General features: G+C 46.4%; 1 protein-coding gene across 10 annotated transcripts in view; it reads left to right on the forward strand.

The window, feature by feature from the left end:
- Window positions 1-22,285, forward strand: part of dgkh (diacylglycerol kinase, eta) — a 44,560-nt gene extending 22,275 nt beyond the window's left edge. For 6 of the 10 annotated variants that reach the window (XM_047342570.1, XM_035174214.2, XM_035174212.2 and 3 more), the window contains 25 exons: window positions 621-753; window positions 3,974-4,080; window positions 4,313-4,438; window positions 4,836-4,938; window positions 6,787-6,949; window positions 7,093-7,201; window positions 7,496-7,717; window positions 8,041-8,132; window positions 8,309-8,408; window positions 8,486-8,801; window positions 9,048-9,179; window positions 10,450-10,584; window positions 10,871-10,988; window positions 11,081-11,191; window positions 11,501-11,597; window positions 12,546-12,653; window positions 13,716-13,829; window positions 13,951-14,085; window positions 14,173-14,333; window positions 14,426-14,531; window positions 15,137-15,229; window positions 15,373-15,492; window positions 15,805-15,910; window positions 17,081-17,211; window positions 18,967-22,285. In XM_047342570.1, coding sequence (XP_047198526.1) covers window positions 621-753; window positions 3,974-4,080; window positions 4,313-4,438; window positions 4,836-4,938; window positions 6,787-6,949; window positions 7,093-7,201; window positions 7,496-7,717; window positions 8,041-8,132; window positions 8,309-8,408; window positions 8,486-8,801; window positions 9,048-9,179; window positions 10,450-10,584; window positions 10,871-10,988; window positions 11,081-11,191; window positions 11,501-11,597; window positions 12,546-12,653; window positions 13,716-13,829; window positions 13,951-14,085; window positions 14,173-14,333; window positions 14,426-14,531; window positions 15,137-15,229; window positions 15,373-15,492; window positions 15,805-15,910; window positions 17,081-17,211; window positions 18,967-19,053 — 3,225 coding nt within the window. In that variant the 3' untranslated portion in view covers window positions 19,054-22,285. Of the gene's footprint in view, window positions 1-620; window positions 754-3,973; window positions 4,081-4,312; window positions 4,439-4,835; window positions 4,939-6,786; window positions 6,950-7,092; window positions 7,202-7,495; window positions 7,718-8,040; window positions 8,133-8,308; window positions 8,409-8,485; window positions 8,802-9,047; window positions 9,180-10,449; window positions 10,585-10,870; window positions 10,989-11,080; window positions 11,192-11,500; window positions 11,598-12,545; window positions 12,654-13,715; window positions 13,830-13,950; window positions 14,086-14,172; window positions 14,334-14,425; window positions 14,532-15,136; window positions 15,230-15,372; window positions 15,493-15,782; window positions 15,911-17,080; window positions 17,212-18,966 lie in introns of all 10 variants that reach the window. The other 4 variants (XM_035174213.2, XM_035174222.2, XM_035174217.2 and 1 more) reach the window with 4 other exon arrangements.
- Window positions 22,286-22,380: the final 95 nt, after the last annotated feature.

Below are 22,380 nucleotides of genomic sequence, written 5' to 3' on the forward strand. Positions count from 1 at the left end.
GGAAGAGGCTTCTGGCTTCTTCTCTTGTTTCAGGCAGTTTCCAGGTTGTGTCCTCACGAGTCTCCACAGAGCAGAAACACCTGGAGGGGGAGATGAGGGAATTATTTATTATCAGTATAAGGGAAAGTTAATATATACATGGAACTAGAAGTAGAGTTCATATCTCCGCCGAGGACCAACAGTCCCCGGATGAAACCACCAAAACCAAATTAACTCGATGTGGATTTTTCTTTGGATCTGAACTGATCAATGTTACAGAAAGTGAATAAAAGTTCCTGGATCTGTTCCAGAATTTAAGAGGTTCTTTCCTGGATAATGATCCTGCAGCCTCTTGAGTAGTTTTTACATAATGCTGCTAATCAATGAACCAAAAAGCTTTGTGATGATGATGCAAGAAGTTGGTGCAGGTGCTGATTTGTGTCTCCTGCAGAACACGTGTAGAAATCTAATGCATTTATTCAGTTTCTTTTGATTTCTCATATCGTATCAGTATGAAAACAAGCAGTAACAGTAATGTGCATGGATTTTTACTTTAATATTATTATTATCATGATGATGTAGTGCCTTCCTGTGACTGTCATCCTCGTGCTGCCAACCTGTTTTAACCTCTTCTTTGCCAGACGGCACAGTTTAATGTGGAACATTTCTCAGGGATGCACAACTGGTACGCCTGCTCCCACGCACGGCCCACCTTCTGCAACGTCTGTAAAGACAGCTTGTCCGGGGTCACGTCCCACGGCCTCTCCTGCGAAGGTGAGTAACGCACTCCAACGCCGCGCATGCAAACTGTGCAACACATAATTGCTGCTGGGTTTGTTTTTTTGGTGAAGTGTGCTCACTGCGTTTCCTTATGTAACTGCCTTTAATCTGCGGCCTCTTGAAGCAGCACTGGCTCGTGGAGAGACGTCTCTGTGTAGGGATCAGTGTGCGACTCTGACAGGAGAGTTTCGTCTATAGGTGCTTGGGAAGGTGTATGACTATGTGTCATCAGGACTTGAGAGTCACTGAGGTGAGAAAAGTCCAAGTGGAGCCGACGTGACGAGTCTGTGAAAAGCTCCGGCTTGTGGAGCGAGCTGCTCGTCACAGTGTGAGCCTGAAGTGCAAAGAGCTGCACTGCTGACACACACATCAGCGTATGTCAGTAACCATACGATTCTTATGTCTCACTGAGCGACAGTTGGACTGTTGGGATTTTAATTTTGCATTTCGCATAATCTTTCCCACGTAACCGGGGGAAAGAGGTGTTAACGGATCCTGTGAATGACGCCACATCTCCTCACCTCATCTGTGAGGAGTGTGTGTGCGTGTGTGTGTGTGCGTGTGTGCTTGTGTGTGTGTGTGTGTGTGTGTGTGTGTGTCTGTGTGTGTGTGTGTGTGTGTGTGTGTGTGTGTGTGTGTGTGTGTGTGTGGAGGGGTTGACACGGTGGCTTAATGCTATTTTTTGCCGTCTATTAACTGGTGTTAAGTCTCAGTGACAGGCAGCAGACCTTAACGAGCACCATCTGCATATCCTCTCGTTCTAATTTTGCTAATGTTCCTGTGTTGAGTGCATCATGTGTATGTATGTGTGTGTCGGTGTGTGTTTCGGTATCGGTGTGTCGGTGTGTGTGTCTGTGTGTGTGTCGGTGTGTGTGTCTGTGTGTGAAAGGCGTTAAGAGCCTCTCCACTCAGTTCTCATTATCCTCTACAATGAGACCCTCTCGTATCCAGAGAAAGAGACAGAGAAAAGACCAAGTCTTTAGAATTTCATCTTACTCTTGTGATCTAAAGCGGCTCCCACACACACACACACACACACACACACACACACACACACACACACACACACACACACACACACACACACACACACACACACACACACACACACGCTTTCAACCGACAATAGAGAACAATAGAAGACGCAGCCGAGGGCCTTCATCAAAACAGTCGAGGTTCACGGTCGACACAAGAGCTCTGACCTTTTGTTGCAGTCAGATTGAGAAATAGATCCTGAGGTAGGAATAAATATTTATACTTCGATATATCAGTGAGATACAATTATCTAAATGCTGGGGCCGAATATCAATATTTATTTAGTTATACATATACAGGGTATTCTTCTGCATGATTTATTGTTGCACTATATGGATTATCTCTGTGATATGATCCGATCCTGAGTTACACTTTGATTCCCACCCCTTCAGTTGTTTGGCACAATCCAATAGTTGGACTGAGTCAAATAAGAGACAGAGCAGAAAGTGAGGGGGGAGGAGAGAAGGAGAGAAGGAGAGAAGGAGAGAGGGAGAGGAGAGAGGGAGAGAGGGAGAGAGGGAGAGAAGGAGAGAGGGAGAGGGAGAGAAGAGAGGGAGAGGAGAGAGGGAGAGAAGGAGAGAGAGGAGAGAGAGGGAGAGAGGGAGAGAAGGAGAGAGGGAGAGAGGGAGAGAGGGAGAGAGGAGAGAAGGAGAGAGGGAGAGAGGGAGAGAAGGAGAGAGGGAGAGAGGGAGAGAGGGAGAGAAGGAGAGAGGGAGAGAGAGGGAGAGAAGGAGAGAGGGAGAGAGAGGGAGAGGGAGAGAAGGAGAGAGGGAGAGAAGGAGAGAAGGAGAGAGGGAGAGGAGAGAGGGAGAGAGGGAGAGAGGAGAGAAGGAGAGAGGGAGAGAAGGAGAGAAGGAGAGAGGGAGAGAGGGAGAGAAGGAGAGAGGGAGAGAGAGGGAGAAGGAGAGGGAGAGAGGAGAGAGGGAGAGAAGGAGAGAGGAGAGGGAGAGAAGGAGAGAGGGAGCAGGAGAGTGTCTCTATTAAACGTGGAGAGCAGCCAGACAAACAGTTTCACAGCAATCAACGAAGCTTAAGTTTCCCTTCGATTTCCTGCGCAGGACGGACAGTGGGGATTGATCTGCTCTACACACACACACACAGACACACACACACACACACACACAGGTTCGGTCTGGTTTGTGAATGCTCAGGGTAAATCCTGCTCGGCCATTAACAGACACCGGTATCATGTCCCCTGAATTCTCTTAATGCTCTGCTAATGCTCGCTAACAGCATTTAGTGGTAGACGAGATTGAAACATCGATTGTTGCTCCCGGATATGACTTTGACTTAATTTGTATATCTTGCTTAGATTGACTAATGGCAATGCTGTGTGTGTGTGTCTGTCTGTGTGTGTGTGTGAGTGTGTGTGTGTGTGTGTGTGCACGAGCCAGGGCGGGGTGGCTGGAAGCAAAGTTCAGGCTGCAGACATTATTCATGACTGAGCTGAGTGTCTGGTCTCTAATGGAGACAGAGAGAGACGTCCACCTGTCTGCACGTCTCCATCGGAAACACTGTGTTTACATTTCCCTCAGTTGAATCTCTCCTTCACAGCGAAGTTGCATTAAGCTCATTAAAATCCAATGTGGGGCCGTGTTTCAGTGAAAAGGCCTCTCACGCACACAGAGACTAACAGAACGGATTTATACGACAGGAGGAAAGTTAAAGTTTGAAACCTTAATTCATATGAAGTATTTTAGAGGAATGTGATTATCTGCTTCTCCTTCATCTGTCCTGTGATTGTTATATTATTATTATCAACAAGTTGGTTTCTGACAAAAACACGAACCACGTCAAGTTGTGGGTTCATCTCCTCAGGTTTATTTTTTAATGGATTAATCAAATGATCGGTGAGTCTTTATGCTGATTGTCGCCTTATACTTAACAAACAGATATAATACCGATCTTCTTGTCTTAATTTGTGTAAGAACAGGAATATCAGAGCTTCACTTGGAACACAGAGGTTTTCAGGGGGCGTCTGTTTCTGAATCATGCATCAGTGTCCAGAGTAGAGAAGAAAAAATATCTATGAAGTGTTGCATTGAAGGAACGATGAGCATCTTTAAATGGACATATTGAATTATATATCACTCTGCTTCGATAAAGCTGCTCATCAAACCGTTTACAGAATTTATATCTTTAAAATAAACCGGCTGCCGTGTGTGTTTGTGTTTTTCAGTTTGCAAATTCAAAGCCCACAAACGCTGCGCGGTCAGAGCCACTAACAACTGCAAATGGACGACTCTGGCCTCCATAGGGAAGGACATCATCGAGGACGAGGACGGGGTGAGTTCCTGTTTTCAAGATTTTGAATATTGATGCAGCGACGAGTCACTGACTCCTCTTCACACACGACTCTCTGAGGGAGGCGATGGAGAGAGGTGATCCCAGGGGCCAGTGATAGAAGGAGACGAGTGTTTCCCTTCCCTTGAACTGTGTGTCTGTGTGTGTCTGTGTGCGTGTGTGTGTGTGTCTGTGCGTGTGTCTGTGTGTGTCTGTGTGTGTGTTCAACCGACAGATTGCGATGCCTCACCAGTGGCTGGAAGGGAACCTGCCCGTCAGTGCCAAGTGTGCCGTGTGTGATAAGACGTGTGGCAGCGTGCTGCGGCTGCAGGACTGGCGCTGCCTCTGGTGCAAAGCGATGGTACGTCACATATACGGGGGAATTCATTTTTAACGCTATTTAAATATGAATTAAATCTCACAGGAAATTAATTTAAATTTGTTAAAATGCAGCAGAAAGCATAATTGCAAATTCCACTTCAGCAGTCTTTGGTACAAATCAATGGGATAAATAAAATAAAATAAATAGAAATGCTTTGTTGCTAATTTCCATCTGACGAGACGTGTTCCAACAGGTTCTTTATTCTCAGTTTCAGGATTATTATAAACTTGTGTGTTAAGTCTCCTTTTTCTGCAGGATTTTATCATATTATTTAGTTTTCATCAATATTTATGATGTTTGAATTTGTGCATAAACACGAGAACAACATGAAATGAAAGTTATAAATGAATCCTGAACGTTTCCGTTGTTCTTCCAGGTGCACACAGCCTGCATGGACCTGTACCCTCGCAAGTGTCCTCTGGGTCAGTGCAAAGTGTCCATCATCCCTCCCACAGCGCTCAACAGCATTGACTCAGACGGTAAGCACCCCCCCTCACACACACACACACACACACACACACACACACGCGCACAATGAACCGTGCAATTACTCTGACTCACTCGCGGGGTCAGAGGTCGATGAATGAGATTTCACTCCAGTTGGTCCATGTCGTCTCTCTGAACTTCGACCTTCTGCTCGGTCACAAGCGTCTGGACGGTGACGATTGATCACACACACACACACACACACACACACACACACACACACACACACACACACACACACACACACACACACACACACACACAGACACACACACAGATCCATAGTTTCTTACCAGCGTCCTGTTGGTCAAACAGTCAAACAGGAAGCAACACGTCACAAGTATGTGCTCCAGGAAATTGTCAGTTTCTCGTACAGCGAGGAGGCTAAAAATAGATCCTCTGACAGGTCGGCGTGAACACATCGTTTCTGAGCTGAAAATAGACGAGATGTGTGTGTGAGAGGAATTCTGATCACATGACTCCTGACGCGCTGCGAGGAGTCGACACGCATCAGGAGAGGAGCTCTGCTGTGTGTGTGTGTGTGTGTGTGTGTGTGTGTGTGTGTGTGTGTGTGTGTGTGTGTGTGTGTGTGTGTGTGTGTGTGTGTGTGTGTGTGTGTGTGTGTGTGTGTGTGTGTGTGTGTTGTGTGTGTGTGTGTGTTTTTGCCAGAGCCCACATTAAAACTCATTCTAGATGGAGATCAGCACCTGCGAGACAGACTCAAATAAGCGTGTGTGATTGGATTACTGCAGCTGAAGCCTATGACACGCACGCACGCACACAGACACACACAGACACACACACACACACACACACACGCACAAACAGATGCTGGCATCGGCTAATTGGTTGATGGATAAGCGCGAGGCAGAGAAAGGGAGGATAGGGAATCCAGATGAAAGGAGGATGAGAAGAAAACAGAATGAGGAAACATCCTTCATGTCTCTCTCTCTCTCTCTCTCTCTCTCTCTCTCTCTCTCTCTCTCTCTCTGTCTCTCTCTCTCTCTCTCTCTCTCTCTGTCTCTCTCTCTCTCTCTCTCTCTCTCTCTCTCTCTCTCTCTCTCTCTCTCTCTCTCTCTCCCTCTCTCTCTCTCTCTCTCTCTCTCTCTCTCTGTCTCTCTCTCTCTCTCTCTGTCTCTCTCTCTCTCTCTCTCTCTCTCTCTCTCTCTCTCTCTCTCTCTCTCTCTCTCTCTCTGCCCTTCACTCGCTCGCCACGTGCCAGGCCCCCTCTGCCAAAATGCAGGCTGGGAAGAGTGGGAGTTCGGTTGTAATTGGCTGGGGGCAGGCAGCAGACTGTAGCACGTGCCGGGCGTCGGACTCCCCCTTTGTTGTCTCTCCTTCCTTCCACTCGCCCTCCCTCGATCCATCCTTCAACGACAAGATCCCAGAGAGAGAGAGAGAGAGAGAGGTAAAATCGAAGAGGGTAGACAGAGATTAGCGAGCAGGAGGAAGAGGAGGAGGATGAAGAGGGGAAAAGAGGGGATAACAGTGCCACACACACCAGGTGGAAGCCCGTCAGCACAGAGGGGATGTTGTGTTCACAGAACCCCCCACAGACGAGTGTAACGTGTGTTCGTGCTCCACGAGGAGCAGAACGTGTTTTTGACACGTGCCGAGCTCCCGTGTTTCTTCCGCTCAGTCTCACGCTCGCACTCAGACCTTGATGAGCTAGTTTCATGGCGACAGAGGAGTTTCACACCAGCGGCTGCGTCCAGCCGAGCTGCTCCTGGTCTGAGCTGCAGCCTGGGGACGGCTCGGCGTTAAAGGGACAGTTCAGTCAAATAAGACGGATGTGATTGTGGACCCTCAGTGATGTTTTTCTGCTGTTGTTGTCTCCTCAGGCTTCTGGAAGGCCACCTGTCCTCCGTCATGTGCCAGTCCCCTCCTGGTTTTTGTCAACTCCAAGAGCGGCGACAACCAGGGAGTGAAATTCCTGCGGCGCTTCAAGCAGCTCCTCAACCCGGCACAAGTGTTTGACCTGGTCAACGGGGGGCCGCACCTCGGGTGAGGAAACTGCAACAGCTCCCAAAGCTTAGATGTGTTTAGGACCAGAGACGTTAACCATCATCACACTTTAGTGTCCACTGGGAAACCAGAGCCTTGCAGACGACCGACTTCCAAGCGTCTGTGTGTTTTGTGTGTTTCAGGCTGCGACTGTTTCAAAAGTTTGACAACTTCCGGATTCTGGTGTGCGGGGGGGACGGCAGCGTGGGCTGGGTCCTCTCAGAGATCGACAAACTCAATCTACACAAACAGGTAAAACACATGGATGTAGAATATATACGCAGACAATTTAAAGTCATTTCTGTTGAATTCAAAGTGAATGAAATGCAGGAATTGTCAGATTAGAATAATTTGGAAGTAGATAGAAAATGATTTGTCTTTGGTGGATGCGCCCGTTGAGCTTTTTGCCTTTGCTGCTGGCCAGCTTACATAAAGACACGCACTCATTACACACACACGGGCGGCCATGCACCGACACACACACACAGCTCATTTGAAATGCTGCAGGCGTCCGGATGCCAAATAAAGCCCCTGCATGTGTTTCAGTGCCAGCTGGGGGTGCTGCCGCTGGGCACGGGCAACGATCTGGCTCGGGTCCTGGGCTGGGGCCCGTCCTGCGACGACGACACCCAGCTGCCCCAGATCCTGGAGAAGCTGGAGAGGGCCAGCACCAAGATGCTGGACCGCTGGAGCATCATGACCTACGAGATCAAGATCCCGCCCAAGCACAGCTGCCCTACCACGCCCGAGGGAGTCGACGACTGCCAGGTACTCACAGGAGCTGACAGATATTCACACGCATCACTAGACACAATCAGAGCAGCAGGCGGCCACACCGACGTGAGCAGGGGGGGGCAGAGCTACCTGCTGCAAACAGCATCTGACAGTTTCACCACAGATTTGGTTCTAAAGCCAACTATGAAAAGAAACTCACCCAACATGTCCTGCAGATTCTATACATTTTAAAACTATGAATGAGAAGATGGAAGAACATAATATTCTCAATGCTTACTACAGGATAAAGTCTAAAACATAGTATAACTGTAGTAAACATACATTTAATATATTTTTGAATGTGTTTTTCTCTCCAGTTTCATATTTCTACCTATGAAGACTCAGTAGCTGCCCACCTCACAAAGATCCTCAACTCCGAGCAGCACTCTGTGGTCATCTCCGCCGCCAAGTAAGTGACTCGTACGTGACGGCGTGACCACGAACACACGGACGAGAATCAACACAAAGATCCATATCGCTCAAGCTCCAGTGCTAAACTATGTGTTTATCTGCTTCCTACAAGCCACCTCCTCTTTTCTTTAACATTTTAACAAGTAGCTGTAAAGTTTTCTGCCTGTTTTTCAGGATCCTGTGTGAAACGGTGAAGGATTTTGTTGCCAAAGTGGGAAAAGCTTATGAGAAGAGCACAGAAAACACAGATGAGTGTGACACCATGTCTCTCAAAGTAAGTCTCAGACAAAACACTGAACCTCGGTCCGTCCTGAAGGAGCATAAATGAAACTCTGCCTCTGTGTCCACCAGTGTGCCGTCCTGAACGAGAAGCTGGACTCGCTCCTCCACGCCCTCAACTCCGAGAGCCAGGCTCTGCCGCCGCTGCCCCACTCCACTCCTCCTATAGTGGAGGAGGAGCAGGAGGAGGAGGAGGAGGATGAGGAGGAGGAGGCCAGCGAAGAGAGCCTGACGGAGCTGAAGGAGAAGCTGGAGGAAGAGGAGACGGAGAAAGGAGGACGAGGAGGCAGCTCCCAACACCAGCTGTTCAAGAGCAGGGAGCAGCTGATGCTCCGGGCCAACAGTCTGAAGAAAGCTGTGAGACAGATCATAGAGCAGGCGGAGAGAGGTACTACACACAGTACACACATAGTACTACACACATAGTACACACATAGTACACTCATCAAAGTTGTATCTGTTATCTGCTGTTAAAAGAGTAAAAATACAGAAACACTCGTATGACCCCACATGTGAGGGAACATAAAACCAGAGGGTTAAAATATGCAGCCGTAACAAACACATTTGTTAAATGAACACATGAATTATTGCTTGTTAATCTTCCTGCATCATCTTCATCCCTTCTCTTCTTCAGTGGTTGACGAGCAGAACGCCCACACGGACGACACCGAGATGCCGTCTTCCCTCGAGTTCAGGAAAGACAGCGAGGAGGAGAACAGGGACAGCGAGAAGGATGAAGACACCAAGGAGCTGGAGTCGCTGCCATGTGAGTGCATCGTTGTCCCTGTGGCTGTTTAAAGGCTCTGACCTCTCTGACCTCTCTGACCTCTCTGACCTCTGACCCTTTTACCTGTTGCCCCGTCATAAAGCTCCCAACCCGTCCAGTCCGGCCGGTTGGACTCTTCCACCAGCTGATGTTATCGTCACCTCATGAATGTGTTGAAAAGCAAATTCCTTTTACAAACACGAGAAACCCCAGAGATATAAAAGCCTCTTTAATATCGGAGTAATGTTGGAATAAGGATTTTTCCCCTTTGTGAAGTAAACACGTCCAATGGGAAGCTGCACAGGATTCAAACATCGCCACCTTGTGTTTACTGAGCTCTCTGCACCACAGAGAACCACCCGCTCAGCTAATGGAAAAAGAAAAGGGCTGCTGACGCAAATCATGTTTCCTGTCATAAACAAACCGGAGGATTAGAGCTCAACGTGTGTGGAGAAACTCTTCCACTCGCACCAGGAGGAATTCTTTGTCTCCATCTTTAGTCCGCGCACGAGTCTGTGGCTCGTAATAAACTGCTGTAGCTGTGGAAACTGAGGCAGCAGGCGTGTGTCTGCTCGTCTTTATTCATCTGAATGCACATGCATGTTGTTGTGTAAATGTGTCGTGTGCCTCTTTATGAGTGAGTGTGTGTGTGTGTGCATCAGCAGCAGGATGTGTTATTGTCTTAGGGGCAGAAGTTCTTCCTGTTTATCATGAGGCTGCTTCCTTCCTTCCACACATGTTTCAGCCGCTGGACGACCAGGAGGTATCAGTCAAACCCTCTTGCATCCTCTCCTTGTTTCCTCTCGTCGCCTCCTTACTCCTTCCTGACCTGGACACAAATCAAAAAACACAGAGTGGAGTTAAGGGGATGTGAACAGGAGCGACTGGGATTTTTTGGGGGGGTTCGGTGTGAGTCTCCCAATCTGTCACTCGTGCACGTGTCTGTTGCTATGGTCGCTCCGTCTGGGCGGCAAACACGAAACATTCAGAGGGTGTTGTTGTGTTGTCAGGTGGAAAACACATAGGAAGGAATGTGAGGATGTACGTGCACAAGTAAGCGTGCACATATAGAATAGATGGATATTTAAAATCTGCATTATTTTGATAACGCTCTCACATCCTGCTTCGAAACTGTGCCGCTCTGAATCCTGCACATTTAGAGAAATAGAATCAGAAAATATGTGTAAGAGTAAAATAAAGTTTTGTGTGTGTGTGTGTGTGTGTGTGTGTGTGTGTGTGTGTGTGTGTGTGTGTGTGTCTGTGTCTCCAGCTGCCAAGAGTCCCTGTTCTCCGATGGAGAGGAGGGTGAGCCGCAGCACTCAGTCCTACGGCTCCTTCACCATCACGCCATTCACCACCAGCAAGGAGAACCTGCCCGTGCTCAACACACGCATCATCTGCCCTGGTACACACACAATACACACACACACACACACACACACACACACACACACACACACACACACACACACACACGTTGAAATATCAGTGTGAGTCTGTCCTTGTGTGTCTTTTGTTGATGGAAAATTTGTTGCATGGATGCTTTGACATATAACATCTTGTTTGTGTGTGTGTGTGTGTGTGTGTGTGTGTGTGTGTGTGTGTGTGTGTGTGTGTGTGTGTGTGTGTGTGTGTGTGTGTGTGTGTGTGTGTGTGTGTGTGTGTGTGTGTGTGTGTGTGTGTGTGCGCAGGCTTGCGGGCAGGTCTTGCTGCCTCCATCGCCGGCAGCTCCATCATTAGTAAGATGCTGCTGGCGAACATCGACCCTTTCGGCGCCACACCCTTCATCGACCCCGACCTGGATTCTCTGTAAGAGCTTCTTCTCTTTCAGTTCTTCATCCCTTCTTCATCGATGCGTCTCATCACTCTCTCACTTCTCTCCTTCTTCTGGTTCAACTCAGGGAGGGCTACATGGAGAAGTGCGTGATGAACAACTACTTCGGAATCGGCCTGGATGCTAAAATCTCGCTGGAGTTCAACAACAAGCGAGAGGAGCATCCAGAGAAATGCAGGTGAGACGTTTCTCACACGTTCTCGCTCAGATGACATGAGCAGGAAAGCTGAAGTGTTTTCTTCCGTTATGACTCTTAAAAAGAGAAACATAATCATAGCTTTTAATGCATATTGTGTTTTACTAAGTGAGAAACACTTACTGGCTCGTGGGCGGTTTCTAACCTGGTTAAACCAACCATCCATTACTTTGCACTTTCCTCTCGGCCCACGTTCTTCCCAGATTTTCTCCCCGACCGTTTCCAGTCAGTGCTTTTCAGCTAATACCACAACCCACCTTTCATACTCACCCTCTGCTCCTTCCTCCGCAGGAGTCGGACCAAGAACATGATGTGGTACGGAGTGCTGGGCACCAAGGAGCTTCTGCAGAGAACCTACAAGAACCTGGAGCAGAAGGTGCAGCTCGAGGTGAGACAGGAGGAAGGAAACCACACCTGAGGTTTTAAAAAGACGTGGTTGATGCACAACTGCCCCAAAACCAGTCTGGACAGATTCCAGGTTATTTAGTTGAGGAAGTGATTCAACTTTTCTCTCCACTCTGAAACCTCCAGAAAGACTTTGTACACATCTACACTCTCGACCTATTTCACACCACAAAGCATTCAGAAGCTGATTGTTCAGGATACACAGCGTCTCCAGAACATCCGCCACACTTGTTCAGTGAGAGGAGCACAAACAGAAACCAGGCTCGGCCCAGCGGATGCTGTGGTCGTGCGGTCCGGTGCTGAGAGTCATGTGCTGACGTGTTTTACGTTCTGAAAAACCACATCGTGAGGAGTAAAAACGCTGTGATGGGTTTGTGGGGCTATTAAAGTTGAAGCCATATAAAAATGTATTTAAATACTTCAGGTTACTGTAGTTTCAAGTAGTTTCAGTAGCAGCAGCAGCTCTTTACAGTTTCTTTTCTAACTTTCTTTTCCCATTTTCTATTCCTCTTCCATGTGCTTTGCTCTTTTAACGTCTAAGCACTGTGAGATTAGTAAAGGACTTTCTTATCTTCATGATATTATAATAATATATCTGCTACACAGGTTTTACAGAATCATTAAGTTTTGATTTTAGGCTGCTGTAATTAAATAAAAGGGACATTGAGAGTTTATATATAATAATAATAATGGAAATAAGGCAAACGCGATGAATAGTGTATTTAAAGCAGAAAACAAAACCTGCAGTGGCCTCACTAATTTGTGTATTTAGCATTAATGCCTGTAATGAATTTTTTATTTATACTTTCAGAAATTTGATTGTATTCAATCAGAAATGGGTTTATTTTTATTAAAAGTAGATTATAAATAGAAGCAAAGTGATGGATGTTCTTCCTCCCTGGTCCCTGACGGCTCTTCTTGTTTGTCTCAGTGTGACGGACAGTACATCCCCCTGCCCAGCCTTCAGGGTATCGCCGTGTTAAACATTCCCAGCTACGCAGGCGGGACAAACTTCTGGGGCGGCACCAAGGAGGATGACGTGAGTACATTTACAGCTCGAGATGTTCCCTCTGTGTAATGTTCCATCCTGCTGGACGCGCCGCTCCGTCGCTCGCCGACTCACGTCACCTCCTCAGAGGGAAAAGGAAAGTTTCCCTCCTCGGGCTGAGGACAGAAACTCTCCAGGCTCCTGGATCAAGGCTCCATCTCTCGCTCTGACTCCTTCTCATATTTCTCTCTGCGTCTGTAGAAAGACAAAGCTGCATCCTGGTTTGACCCCGTTAGTCTGTAGGTAGAGAGGGGGGGCGGCGTTTGTGCTTGTTTGTTCAAGGCTGCGAGCACAAGAGCTGCTGAGGGAGTGTCAGTTTGCACACACACGCACACACGCACGCACACACACACATGCACACACACCCAACCCTCAGTGAGCCCCTGCAGAGGTTTCCCTTGGACACATATACTCTGTGCATTTTCTGTTATGTAACTGTTTGGCTGGAGAGGAGGAAACAGGGGGAGGTTAGTGGGACTCGTCATGTGCACACACACACAGACACACACACACACGAGCACACACATAGATCTGCCTGTGACCTGATCTAAAGTTATTCTATAAATAAGGTTTCAGTACTTGCAGAACTTCCTGGTAAACGTGTGTTGAGTTCCATCTAGTGGCCGAGGCCCCTCATCACGCTCTGAGACGCTGGTTCTCTTCTCTTCTCGTCTCGTTACGGCTTCGACCTTCTCCTGAGCAGTTCGTCTGCGCAGGTCGATGTCAGACAGAAACCATTCATCTCATTCAGGCTCCAGATGAACGGAGCTGGACAATGTCTTGTTTTGAAGGAGGTTTATTTTAATTTAACAGGAGAGAGACGGATGAAGAGAAATCCTCTCTGTCAAAGCTACATGAGAGGATACGGCTGCTGCTAGTTGAAAAGAACAAAACCAACCAAGAATTTAACCTGAAACCTGAAAGATAAACATGAATTTTGTTGATAAAAAGAAAAGTACAGAACAGTTGTTGTTGCTTGTTGGTTGATTATCCAGTGAACAATCATTAGCTGGTGCTGGTGCACACACTGAACCTGAATGTCACGTGTTGCAGATCTTCTGTGCTCCGTCGTTCGATGATAAGATCCTGGAAGTTGTGGCCGTGTTTGGGAGCATGCAGATGGCCGTTTCCCGAGTCATCAAACTGCAACACCACCGCATTGCACAGGTGAGGACACACTAAGAACTACAGTGACACTAGGAAGAGCTCTTAACTCCATGGAGGTGGTGATAGATATACTCAGAAGAAGATGAACATCATCTAATCTGTGTTTCTTTGCCTGAATTAGTGTCGGACCGTGAAGATCACGATCCTGGGCGATGAAGGAGTTCCCATCCAGGTGGACGGGGAGGCCTGGATCCAGCCGCCCGGCGTCATCAAGATCCAACACAAGAACCGGGCTCAGATGCTCACCAGAGACCGGGTGAGACGCAGAGAGCGAGGGGAAGCAGTTCAAAGTTTTACAGGAACTAGTTCAGCCGATGAACTTACACTTTACTTTCCCCTGCAGGCGTTTGAGAACACGCTGAAGTCGTGGGAGGACAAGCTGAAGTACGACAAGCCTCCTCTGCGGCCTCACCTCTACCCTCAGCAGTCTGTGGACCTGGCGACCGAGGAGGAGGCCGCCATGGTGCAGATGTGCGCCCGAGCTGCAGAGGAGCTCATCACCAGGTGAATATACAGAGCCGTGAAGATCAGGTCGCACTGCAGAGCGTCACAGTTTGTATTGAAGTCTGTTAAATGACCTTCTTCTCTAATCACAGGATATGTGAGGCTGCAAAGACCAACGGGCTTTTAGAGCAGGAGCTGGCTCACGCTGTTAACGCTGCGTCACACGCCATCAACAAGACGCACCCCAAGTTCCCAGAGGTTCGTCAGCAACTCGCATCACTCAGCGTAATAAAGGGGTTTCCACTCTGCTTTGAGAAATGGGAACAAACAGTGAGAAACAAATCTGTTTTCAGAGGCTGCAGTTTTAGTTTGAACTCAAACTTCTGGCCACTAGAGGTCACTACAGCTGAGGTGTAAGTTGCACATGTTGCACAGTTTAGGTTCATATGAGAAGTTAAAACTAGTTTGTAAAATCTAGATATTGAAAAACATTAGTTTAAGTTTAACAGACAAATGCTTTAACAACGTGTCACAATCACAGCAGCCAACACGACACTGCAGCAATATAACTGGAAATAAGAGGCAGATTAAAGTGAATAAATAATAATAAATATTAAAGTGATTTAATTGGATTTCTACTATTGGCTCAACTGAAGAACGTAGTAATAATAATTCGAGCAGCATTTTAGCTTCTTTTCATGCTACACTCACTTTAACGTTGTTTCATTTATTAGAACCATAAATAGTCGAGTTTGATTGAAGCTGTTATAAACTATAATTTGATGTAAATATTGAGATATATATATGTTTGTTGTCGTGTTGTGTGAGATTTTACTAAGTACATCTTGTTTCCTTGTTTCCAGAGTCTGGCGAGGATCACAGCTATCGAGGTGGCCAGCACCGTCAAAGCTCTGTACAACGAGACCGAGTCTCTGCTGCTGGGCAGAGTCTCTCTGGTAAAACTGACTTCACCGTCATAGTCATGAGTTTATTTTACTTTGACTCATGTATTATGTAAAGTTTCAAACACAATGTGGTTTTGAATGTTTCATTTTCATACACGTCGCTGATCTCTGCTGGTTTTTTCTCGCTGCTGCAGCAACTGGACCCACCAGAGGAGGAGCAGCTGTCCAGTGCTCTGCAGAGCGCGGAGCTGGAAATGGGCAAACTGGGAGAGATCCCGTGGCTCTACCACATTCTGCAGCCTAACGACGAGGAGGTGAGCATCACACTCTGACACAGGCATGTTCACCAGCTGCCCTACAGCAGACTCAAGTAACTACAACAGAGTATTTTTATACAATAACACAGATAACTATATGAAAACATCTTATCAGCTGATCTTTATCAGGCTCTAGTAGTATTTGCATGTTTCCTTTGCAGAGTACGTGTAATATTTCTATAGAACTTCACACTGAACGCTATCTGCACATATAGAGTTGTGTTTGTCTTTGGTGTAGCATGGCTCCAGGCAACCAGAGAGCTGAGTAGCTAAATGAAAGGCTATAGGTTGACTGTGCTTATGTACCAGGACCACTCTCTGGGTTACGGCAAGAGGAACAGTCGCAGCAGCATGTTTCGCATAGTCCCCAAGTTCAAGAAGGAGAAGGCCGCCAAGAAGACGAGTCCTCAGTCAGGTAGGGCCGCGCCCACTCTCCCCCTCAGTGGTCAACAGGCTGGACGGAGGGCGGAGTCTGTCCCGTCCGAACGGGGACCATCATTCACGCTGCCGCTCAAAGTTTAGCTGCTTTACATTGAGTTGTTGGTGCTTTTAATGTGAAAGGATGGCAGTGATAAACTTTAACGACTGTAAATAAAGATGGACGACGCATCTGCATTTCCTCATTTCTCGTCCCATCTGCCAACATGGAGGAGACGGGGTTTATTAACTGTTCTGCAGCCAGCCACCAGGGGGCCATCCAGATGTTTTGGCTTCACTTTTTGGGGGCTGTCGCGTCGTCCGTCTTTATTTACAGATTATGGAGGAGAAAAGACGTTTGGCTGGAGGTGCTGTCATCCTTCATTCATCCATTGATCAAACTGAACACTGTGCTTAAACCTTACACACACACACACACACACACACACACACACACACACACACACGCACACGCACACACACGCACACGCACACACAAAGCAAACATAAGGTTCCCACCATCCTATCACAGTCCATGCATCCATCCCTCTGCTGCAGAAACACAAAGTTGTGTGTGTGTTGGAAGTGTTGTCTCCCACAGTCAGACCCCGACCATCAACATCCACCCCCCTCCGCTCCGCTCCCGCTCTCATCCGCCCGTCATCGTGTCTCCTGAGGCCTCAGAGTCCAGAGCAGAACAAGGACAAAACCCTGCGGGGATCAAACACGTCATTTAAACACAAACAAAACAGAAATAGAAATTCAGATTCGGGGTTATAGGTGTGAGCCCTTCCTCCTCTCATGGCGGACTGCAGAGCGCACAGGCTTCCTCCTCCCTTCACCTCCTCCTTTCTGTGTCCTCTGATCCGGTTCATACATGTGCATGCCCCCCCCCCAATCTTCCTGGAACGCCACTGGCCTTGTTCGACCAACCTTTGGCCTCTGTCATCCTCCTCCCTCCTCCGCCAGCTGCCGCCACCGCTCTCTCCCTCTTCACTTCCTCTTTGACGCTCTCCCCCCTTCCTCCCTTTTCCTTCAGTGATTCACCACCGTTTGTGTCCATTTCTAAGTTTGTGTGTGAGTGTGAGGACGGACGGGACGGTGTGTATCCCTGCGCGGCGCGCTGAGCCTCTCTCTGCTCCGTGTGTGTGTGTCTGTGTGTGTGCAGTGGAAAGATGGGGCCCAGAGGAGGTGGGCGTCTGGCTGGAGCAGCTGAGTCTGGGCGAGTACAGGGACACCTTCATCCGCCACGACATCCGAGGCTCGGAGCTGCTGCACCTGGAGCGGCGGGACCTGAAGGTACGCACACACCCCCCCGGTCCCTCTGTGAATCTGATCCCTCTCCTCCAATCAGCTCCTTCCTCTCTGTTTCCACCCCTGACGCCCTTTAACCCGTCAGACGTCTCCCCGTCGTGCCACCGCTCGCACTGCACTGCTCTGCTTGGCTTCTTCTGTCTGGTCGTTGCTTTGTGAACGAGACTCGCTGTGACCCACTAACACTGTGCATCTGCTGAGAGGGGAAGCCTCCAGGGCTGGGGGGGGGGACGGAGCTGGGCCGGGTGGAGAGGCTCAGGCTCACGATTCAGTCCTTTACAGGAGGTGTTGAGGTTTACAGGAGGTTGATCTATATCGACTCTCAACCAACACTGGAGACAGGAAAGACTGAGAATAACACGAGGAACACAAACACCTGAACGATCTGCACAGAACTGAAAAACAGCCAGAGAACAGTTTGAATATACCAACTAGTGTTTTCTGACTAAGTTTAAACAAGGAATAAATTATTCAAGAAAATAATCTACAGATTATTCAGTAATTTCCTCGGCCAATGAGGTTATGTTTTCATTCCTGTTTCCGTTTGTTTGTTTGTTTGTTTGTTTGTTTGTTTGTTTGTTTATGAACAAGATTACACAAAAACAAGTGAAATCATTTCCACTGAACTTGTTGGAACGAAGTGGAACATCTTGAATGATCTTGAATGAAGATAAAACTCATTTACATTGTGACAAAGTTAAAAGAAAGAGGGTTGAAGTTTGGGTTATTGAACATCCACTTTATATAAGTGCAGCACAGAGAGAAGAAATATTTAAATTGAATACAGAATTTAATCAAAGAAGTAAAGTGAATGGACACAGAGTTCATCGTGTGCACCGTGTGTCTGTGGCAGTGACGACACAGACGTCATCACGGCTCTGGACTCTGCGTCTGTTTCTGAATCCTTCCTCCGGGATTCATGGAAATAGTCGTGAGTTTATTTGAAGCTCAGCTGCTGTGCTCATATCTTTATAAAACCAGAAACATGACGGTCAACCCTCCATCACAGGAAGTTCACAGTTCATCCTGATTGGGGACGAGCCTCAGGACCAAACGTCACAGTAGATGCTCCTTTAGAACCAGAAGCCGTGATCCTCATGGTGGCGCTAGAGACAAACTGAATCATCAAAGTCATCCTGTGGCACCGTGGTTAACATGTTCCTCCACACAGACACTCAACCACTGAACCAACAGGATTCAATGTTACTCACTGGGTATAAGGAATCATTTCATCTTAGATGTATCCTCCAGATGAGCTGCACTCACTCATCAGATATTACTTTAAATAACCAAGTTTTAAAACTATATAAAATAACTATCAGTTATGTTTGTTTTTACCTTGATTCAATGCTTCATCTTAAAGGAGACATATTGTGTTTTTCAGTGTCTTATAAAGGTTTTTCGTGAATGTAAAAGTTCTGCGAAAGTTAAAAACGTCTGTGGTAAAGTTCCTCTCCTTCAAACACTGAAGCTTCTGAAACACTTCGTCAGTCGATCAAACTTCCACATCAACCAACGATCAGCTGCTGCATCTGTAGAGAACTTCAGAATCCATTGTGTCACATTGTTAAAGAGACAGGACCTGAAACCAGGTGTTTGGGACAGAGGCTGAAAAGAGGAGCAGCAGCCATGGACAGTCTGAGGACAGACATGTTCAACCTGAGGACGAACAGAATACGTCTCCTTTAAAGACGGATGTTTCTCTCTGTGTTTTTAATGTGTCTCCTTCCTCCTCCTCAGGATCTGGGGATATCGAAAGTGGGTCATATGAAGAGAATTCTCCAGGGAACTAAAGACCTGGCCAAGGCCTCCATGGTGGACCTCTAACCCAGGAGCTGGAGCGACTGGTGGGGGGGGGGGACAAGAAACCAACTCTCCCCTCAGTGTGTCAGTGGAAGAGTTTGGCAGCGTCGTGAAGGAGAAGAGAGGAACTGAAGGAGAGGAGCTGGAGTGTTCCTCTCTGCTGAGGCGGGACCTTTGTGACGTTGTGAACAACTTGCGCATGTTTGTTTGTGCTCCGGTGCCAATGGAGGAAGCTGAAGGAAGTTGCAACAGGAAGTCGTGGATCTTCACAAACAAACAAACAAACAAACAAAAAAGCCATTTCTGAGTTAATAACCATTTCTAGCACACAACCAGGTATGCAACTAACCATTACTGTTCACAGGCAACTCGCCGTCTGGGTTCCCATAAACTAACAAGTAGCAAAACCAGGACTTCCATGAGTGTGGGTTTAGTTTGAGTTCAGGTCAGAGTGTGTGACGACGTTTGCTGGATCTCACGTCACACGGCTGCAGACAGGGAGGAGGAACCTGGAAGGTTTCTGTCGCATGCTATGCTCGCTCAACCTTAGATACGTTTAACTGCATGAGTAGTGTCTTGGTTTTTTTCGTGTGCTAAATAACACTTGAACAAGTTTTACATGACTTAAGTATTACGATGCCATTTGTTACTACTGAAAAGCATCTTTCTGGTCTCAATCAAACCTTCTTTCTAGCTTTAATTTATTTTGTTTGCATGACGATGACGTGTCAATGATTTGTGTCAAGTGCCATTTCTTCGGTCATTTCGTGTGAACTGTGCTTTACTGGTAGACGTCATAAGAACTTTTATCTTTATTTGAGAGAAGCTGTTGTTGAGGTTTGAGTATATGGATTTAATATCTGTAAGTTGACATCAGAACCAAAGTGAATGTCTATGAAACATGATCGTCTGATGACTCTGTTCAGAACGCAACTCTTTTATTTAACAGACCAGTAGATCTTAGGTCTTATTTCCATTTGAAGTTTAGGTTTAGTCAGAAAGTTAAACCACATAGACTGTGGGGACGTTTGTTTTTAGGAAAACTTAAAAGGCACTTTTTACTTCTTGCTTCATGCAAGTGCAAAATCCTCATATCATAGAATTAACACTTCACCTCAACCTTTTTACTTTTGGCAATGTAACGCAGTATTTAACACTAATGAGAATAGGAGTTAGATATTGGTTTTGAGTATATGTACACAGTAATACTACAGCTGATCTGCAGCAGCCTGCATAGCAACTAGTTCAACTACTTTTACTTCAACTAATTTAAAGTAAGTTTCTTCTAAGACTGGTGGCATTACAGGGTATATTTCCACATGTGTCCCCATATATATATATAACTAAATATATATATATACACGCACTGTATATACAGTATACCAGTGTATGCAAACAATGTTTGTAGGTGTTGTAGTCTAATGGATTTGTATATTATTGCTGACATGGCATGCATTGTCCACAGCTTACACATTTGATTGTGTATATTACACCATGACGAGTGTGTATAGTTGATTTTGTTCTAATCTCTTGTACATGATGATGCTGTTGTATTTTAATGATGGTGCAATATTTGATCTCTTGTTTTGATACTTGTCTCTGCAGCTTTCTGACATGATGGAGAAAAAAAACCTTGAAAGAGTTTTTTTGTACACGTTTCTCCTCCTCGCGGTTTGAGGATTAGATTTTAAAAGCTTAGACCCACAGACAGATGTTTTCTAACGGACTCCACGTTTCTTCCAGCAGTTCACTAGTTTGTAGTTTTGCTCCTCTGTGCTTCCAGGATGATACACTACAGTGGGACTGTGTCAGTGAATGAGTCGAGTGGGCAGACACGACTGTTGTGTGTTTCTAATGTGTATCACGACGTGTTAGTGTGTGTTTGGGTGTGTGTTCTACGACAGTGGCATATTTGACCTCGTACCATCACTAACTTCCTCTTTCGGAGAATCATTTCTTGCTCGTACGTCGGTTTTTATTCTTTCTGTTTCCATCATGTATAAAATAGTTTTTTTAGATAAATATCGAGTGTTAAAAGCCAACGAGACGCACAAGTCCCCCCATTATCTCAAATAACCGAATGTGAGCGAATCAGTTTGTGGGAAGTCGTGTACTGTCCCTGACACCCCAGTAGAGGGCAGTCCATCCTGTCTCTCATTGTCAAACAGGCTGATTTTACAGAGACAATCAGTTCAAACCTTTATATTCAGTAGAATCGTGCACATTGACGTGCACGAGACGTTCAGCCTATAAACCTAACTCCAGTCGTAGATGATGTTTTTTCACGTATGCACTAATGCTCATCCTGCAACTCATAGCCAAAGATACAGTAGGTGTTAGTCACTAGAAACCACTAATTTAAAAACGTCACAGATCATTTCCCCAGACAGAACAGAACTATGCCTTTAATTTAATTAGCAGATTTACACTCATTGTAATGACTGTCGGCCTTTTTGCGATTCCAGAAACTCTGCGTATAGGTTTTACCTGAGTTGAAGCCTTTGTGTTCTTACATGTGCTTTACTGGAGCAGTGTGGTGGAACTGCTGTTCACTGCCTTGCTCCTGCAGTGCATCGTGGTCATGTGTGTGTCTACGTTTGTCCAAAGTGTCTGCCGGCCGGGTTCAGTCAAACAGAGAGTTTTGGGCCCCAGACTCCAGGCAGGATCACGCCTGACCTTCCCCTGCAGAGCGGAGAGTGGGCGTCCCTCGCTGTGTTTCCAGTGGTCTGTAAATAATGCTGCAAACTGCCTGGTTTTAAAAACCTGTCCCCCATGCGAGGATCTCTAGAAGACAGATTAACACTTAGTCTTGGACTCGGCTCCTAAAGTCATGGGAGAAAAGTGAATTTCATTTGTTTACATTATGTTTACAATGGCACAGTTTTAATTTGTAAGAATATATATGTAGGTATAAACAACATTTGCATATTTATTGCCTAAGGTTAAATGATATGACGTGTATTGTGTTTTCACATTTGGAATATAATGTTACAGTTGTCACCTGTATTACTCTCTGGATGATTTTGGTAAAGTAGTTGATCATTTCTATGACTACTAAGTGACTGTTTTCTGTGCCTTTTTATGGTTAGAATGCATGGTTAACTATTTATTACGATTTGGAGTCACCGAGATGTGTATTTTTGTATTCCGAATAAATAAATGGTTGAGCTTTTGTTGTACATTTGTAAGGTGCCTTAAAACAGGCTACCTATTCATATCTCTCTTCTTCAATAAAACCAAATACATATGCAGTGTGTTTCTGCCTCCTCCTGTTTTCATTTCACTTCCAGGAAAAGAACGAGAGCCAAGGAAATGTCTGGAAGGAATTTAAATATTCGCTCCAGACGAATG

The sequence above is a fragment of the Hippoglossus stenolepis genome, chromosome 13 (genome assembly GCF_022539355.2).
Source record: "Hippoglossus stenolepis isolate QCI-W04-F060 chromosome 13, HSTE1.2, whole genome shotgun sequence".
In the NCBI taxonomy this organism is placed as follows: domain Eukaryota; kingdom Metazoa; phylum Chordata; class Actinopteri; order Pleuronectiformes; family Pleuronectidae; genus Hippoglossus; species Hippoglossus stenolepis.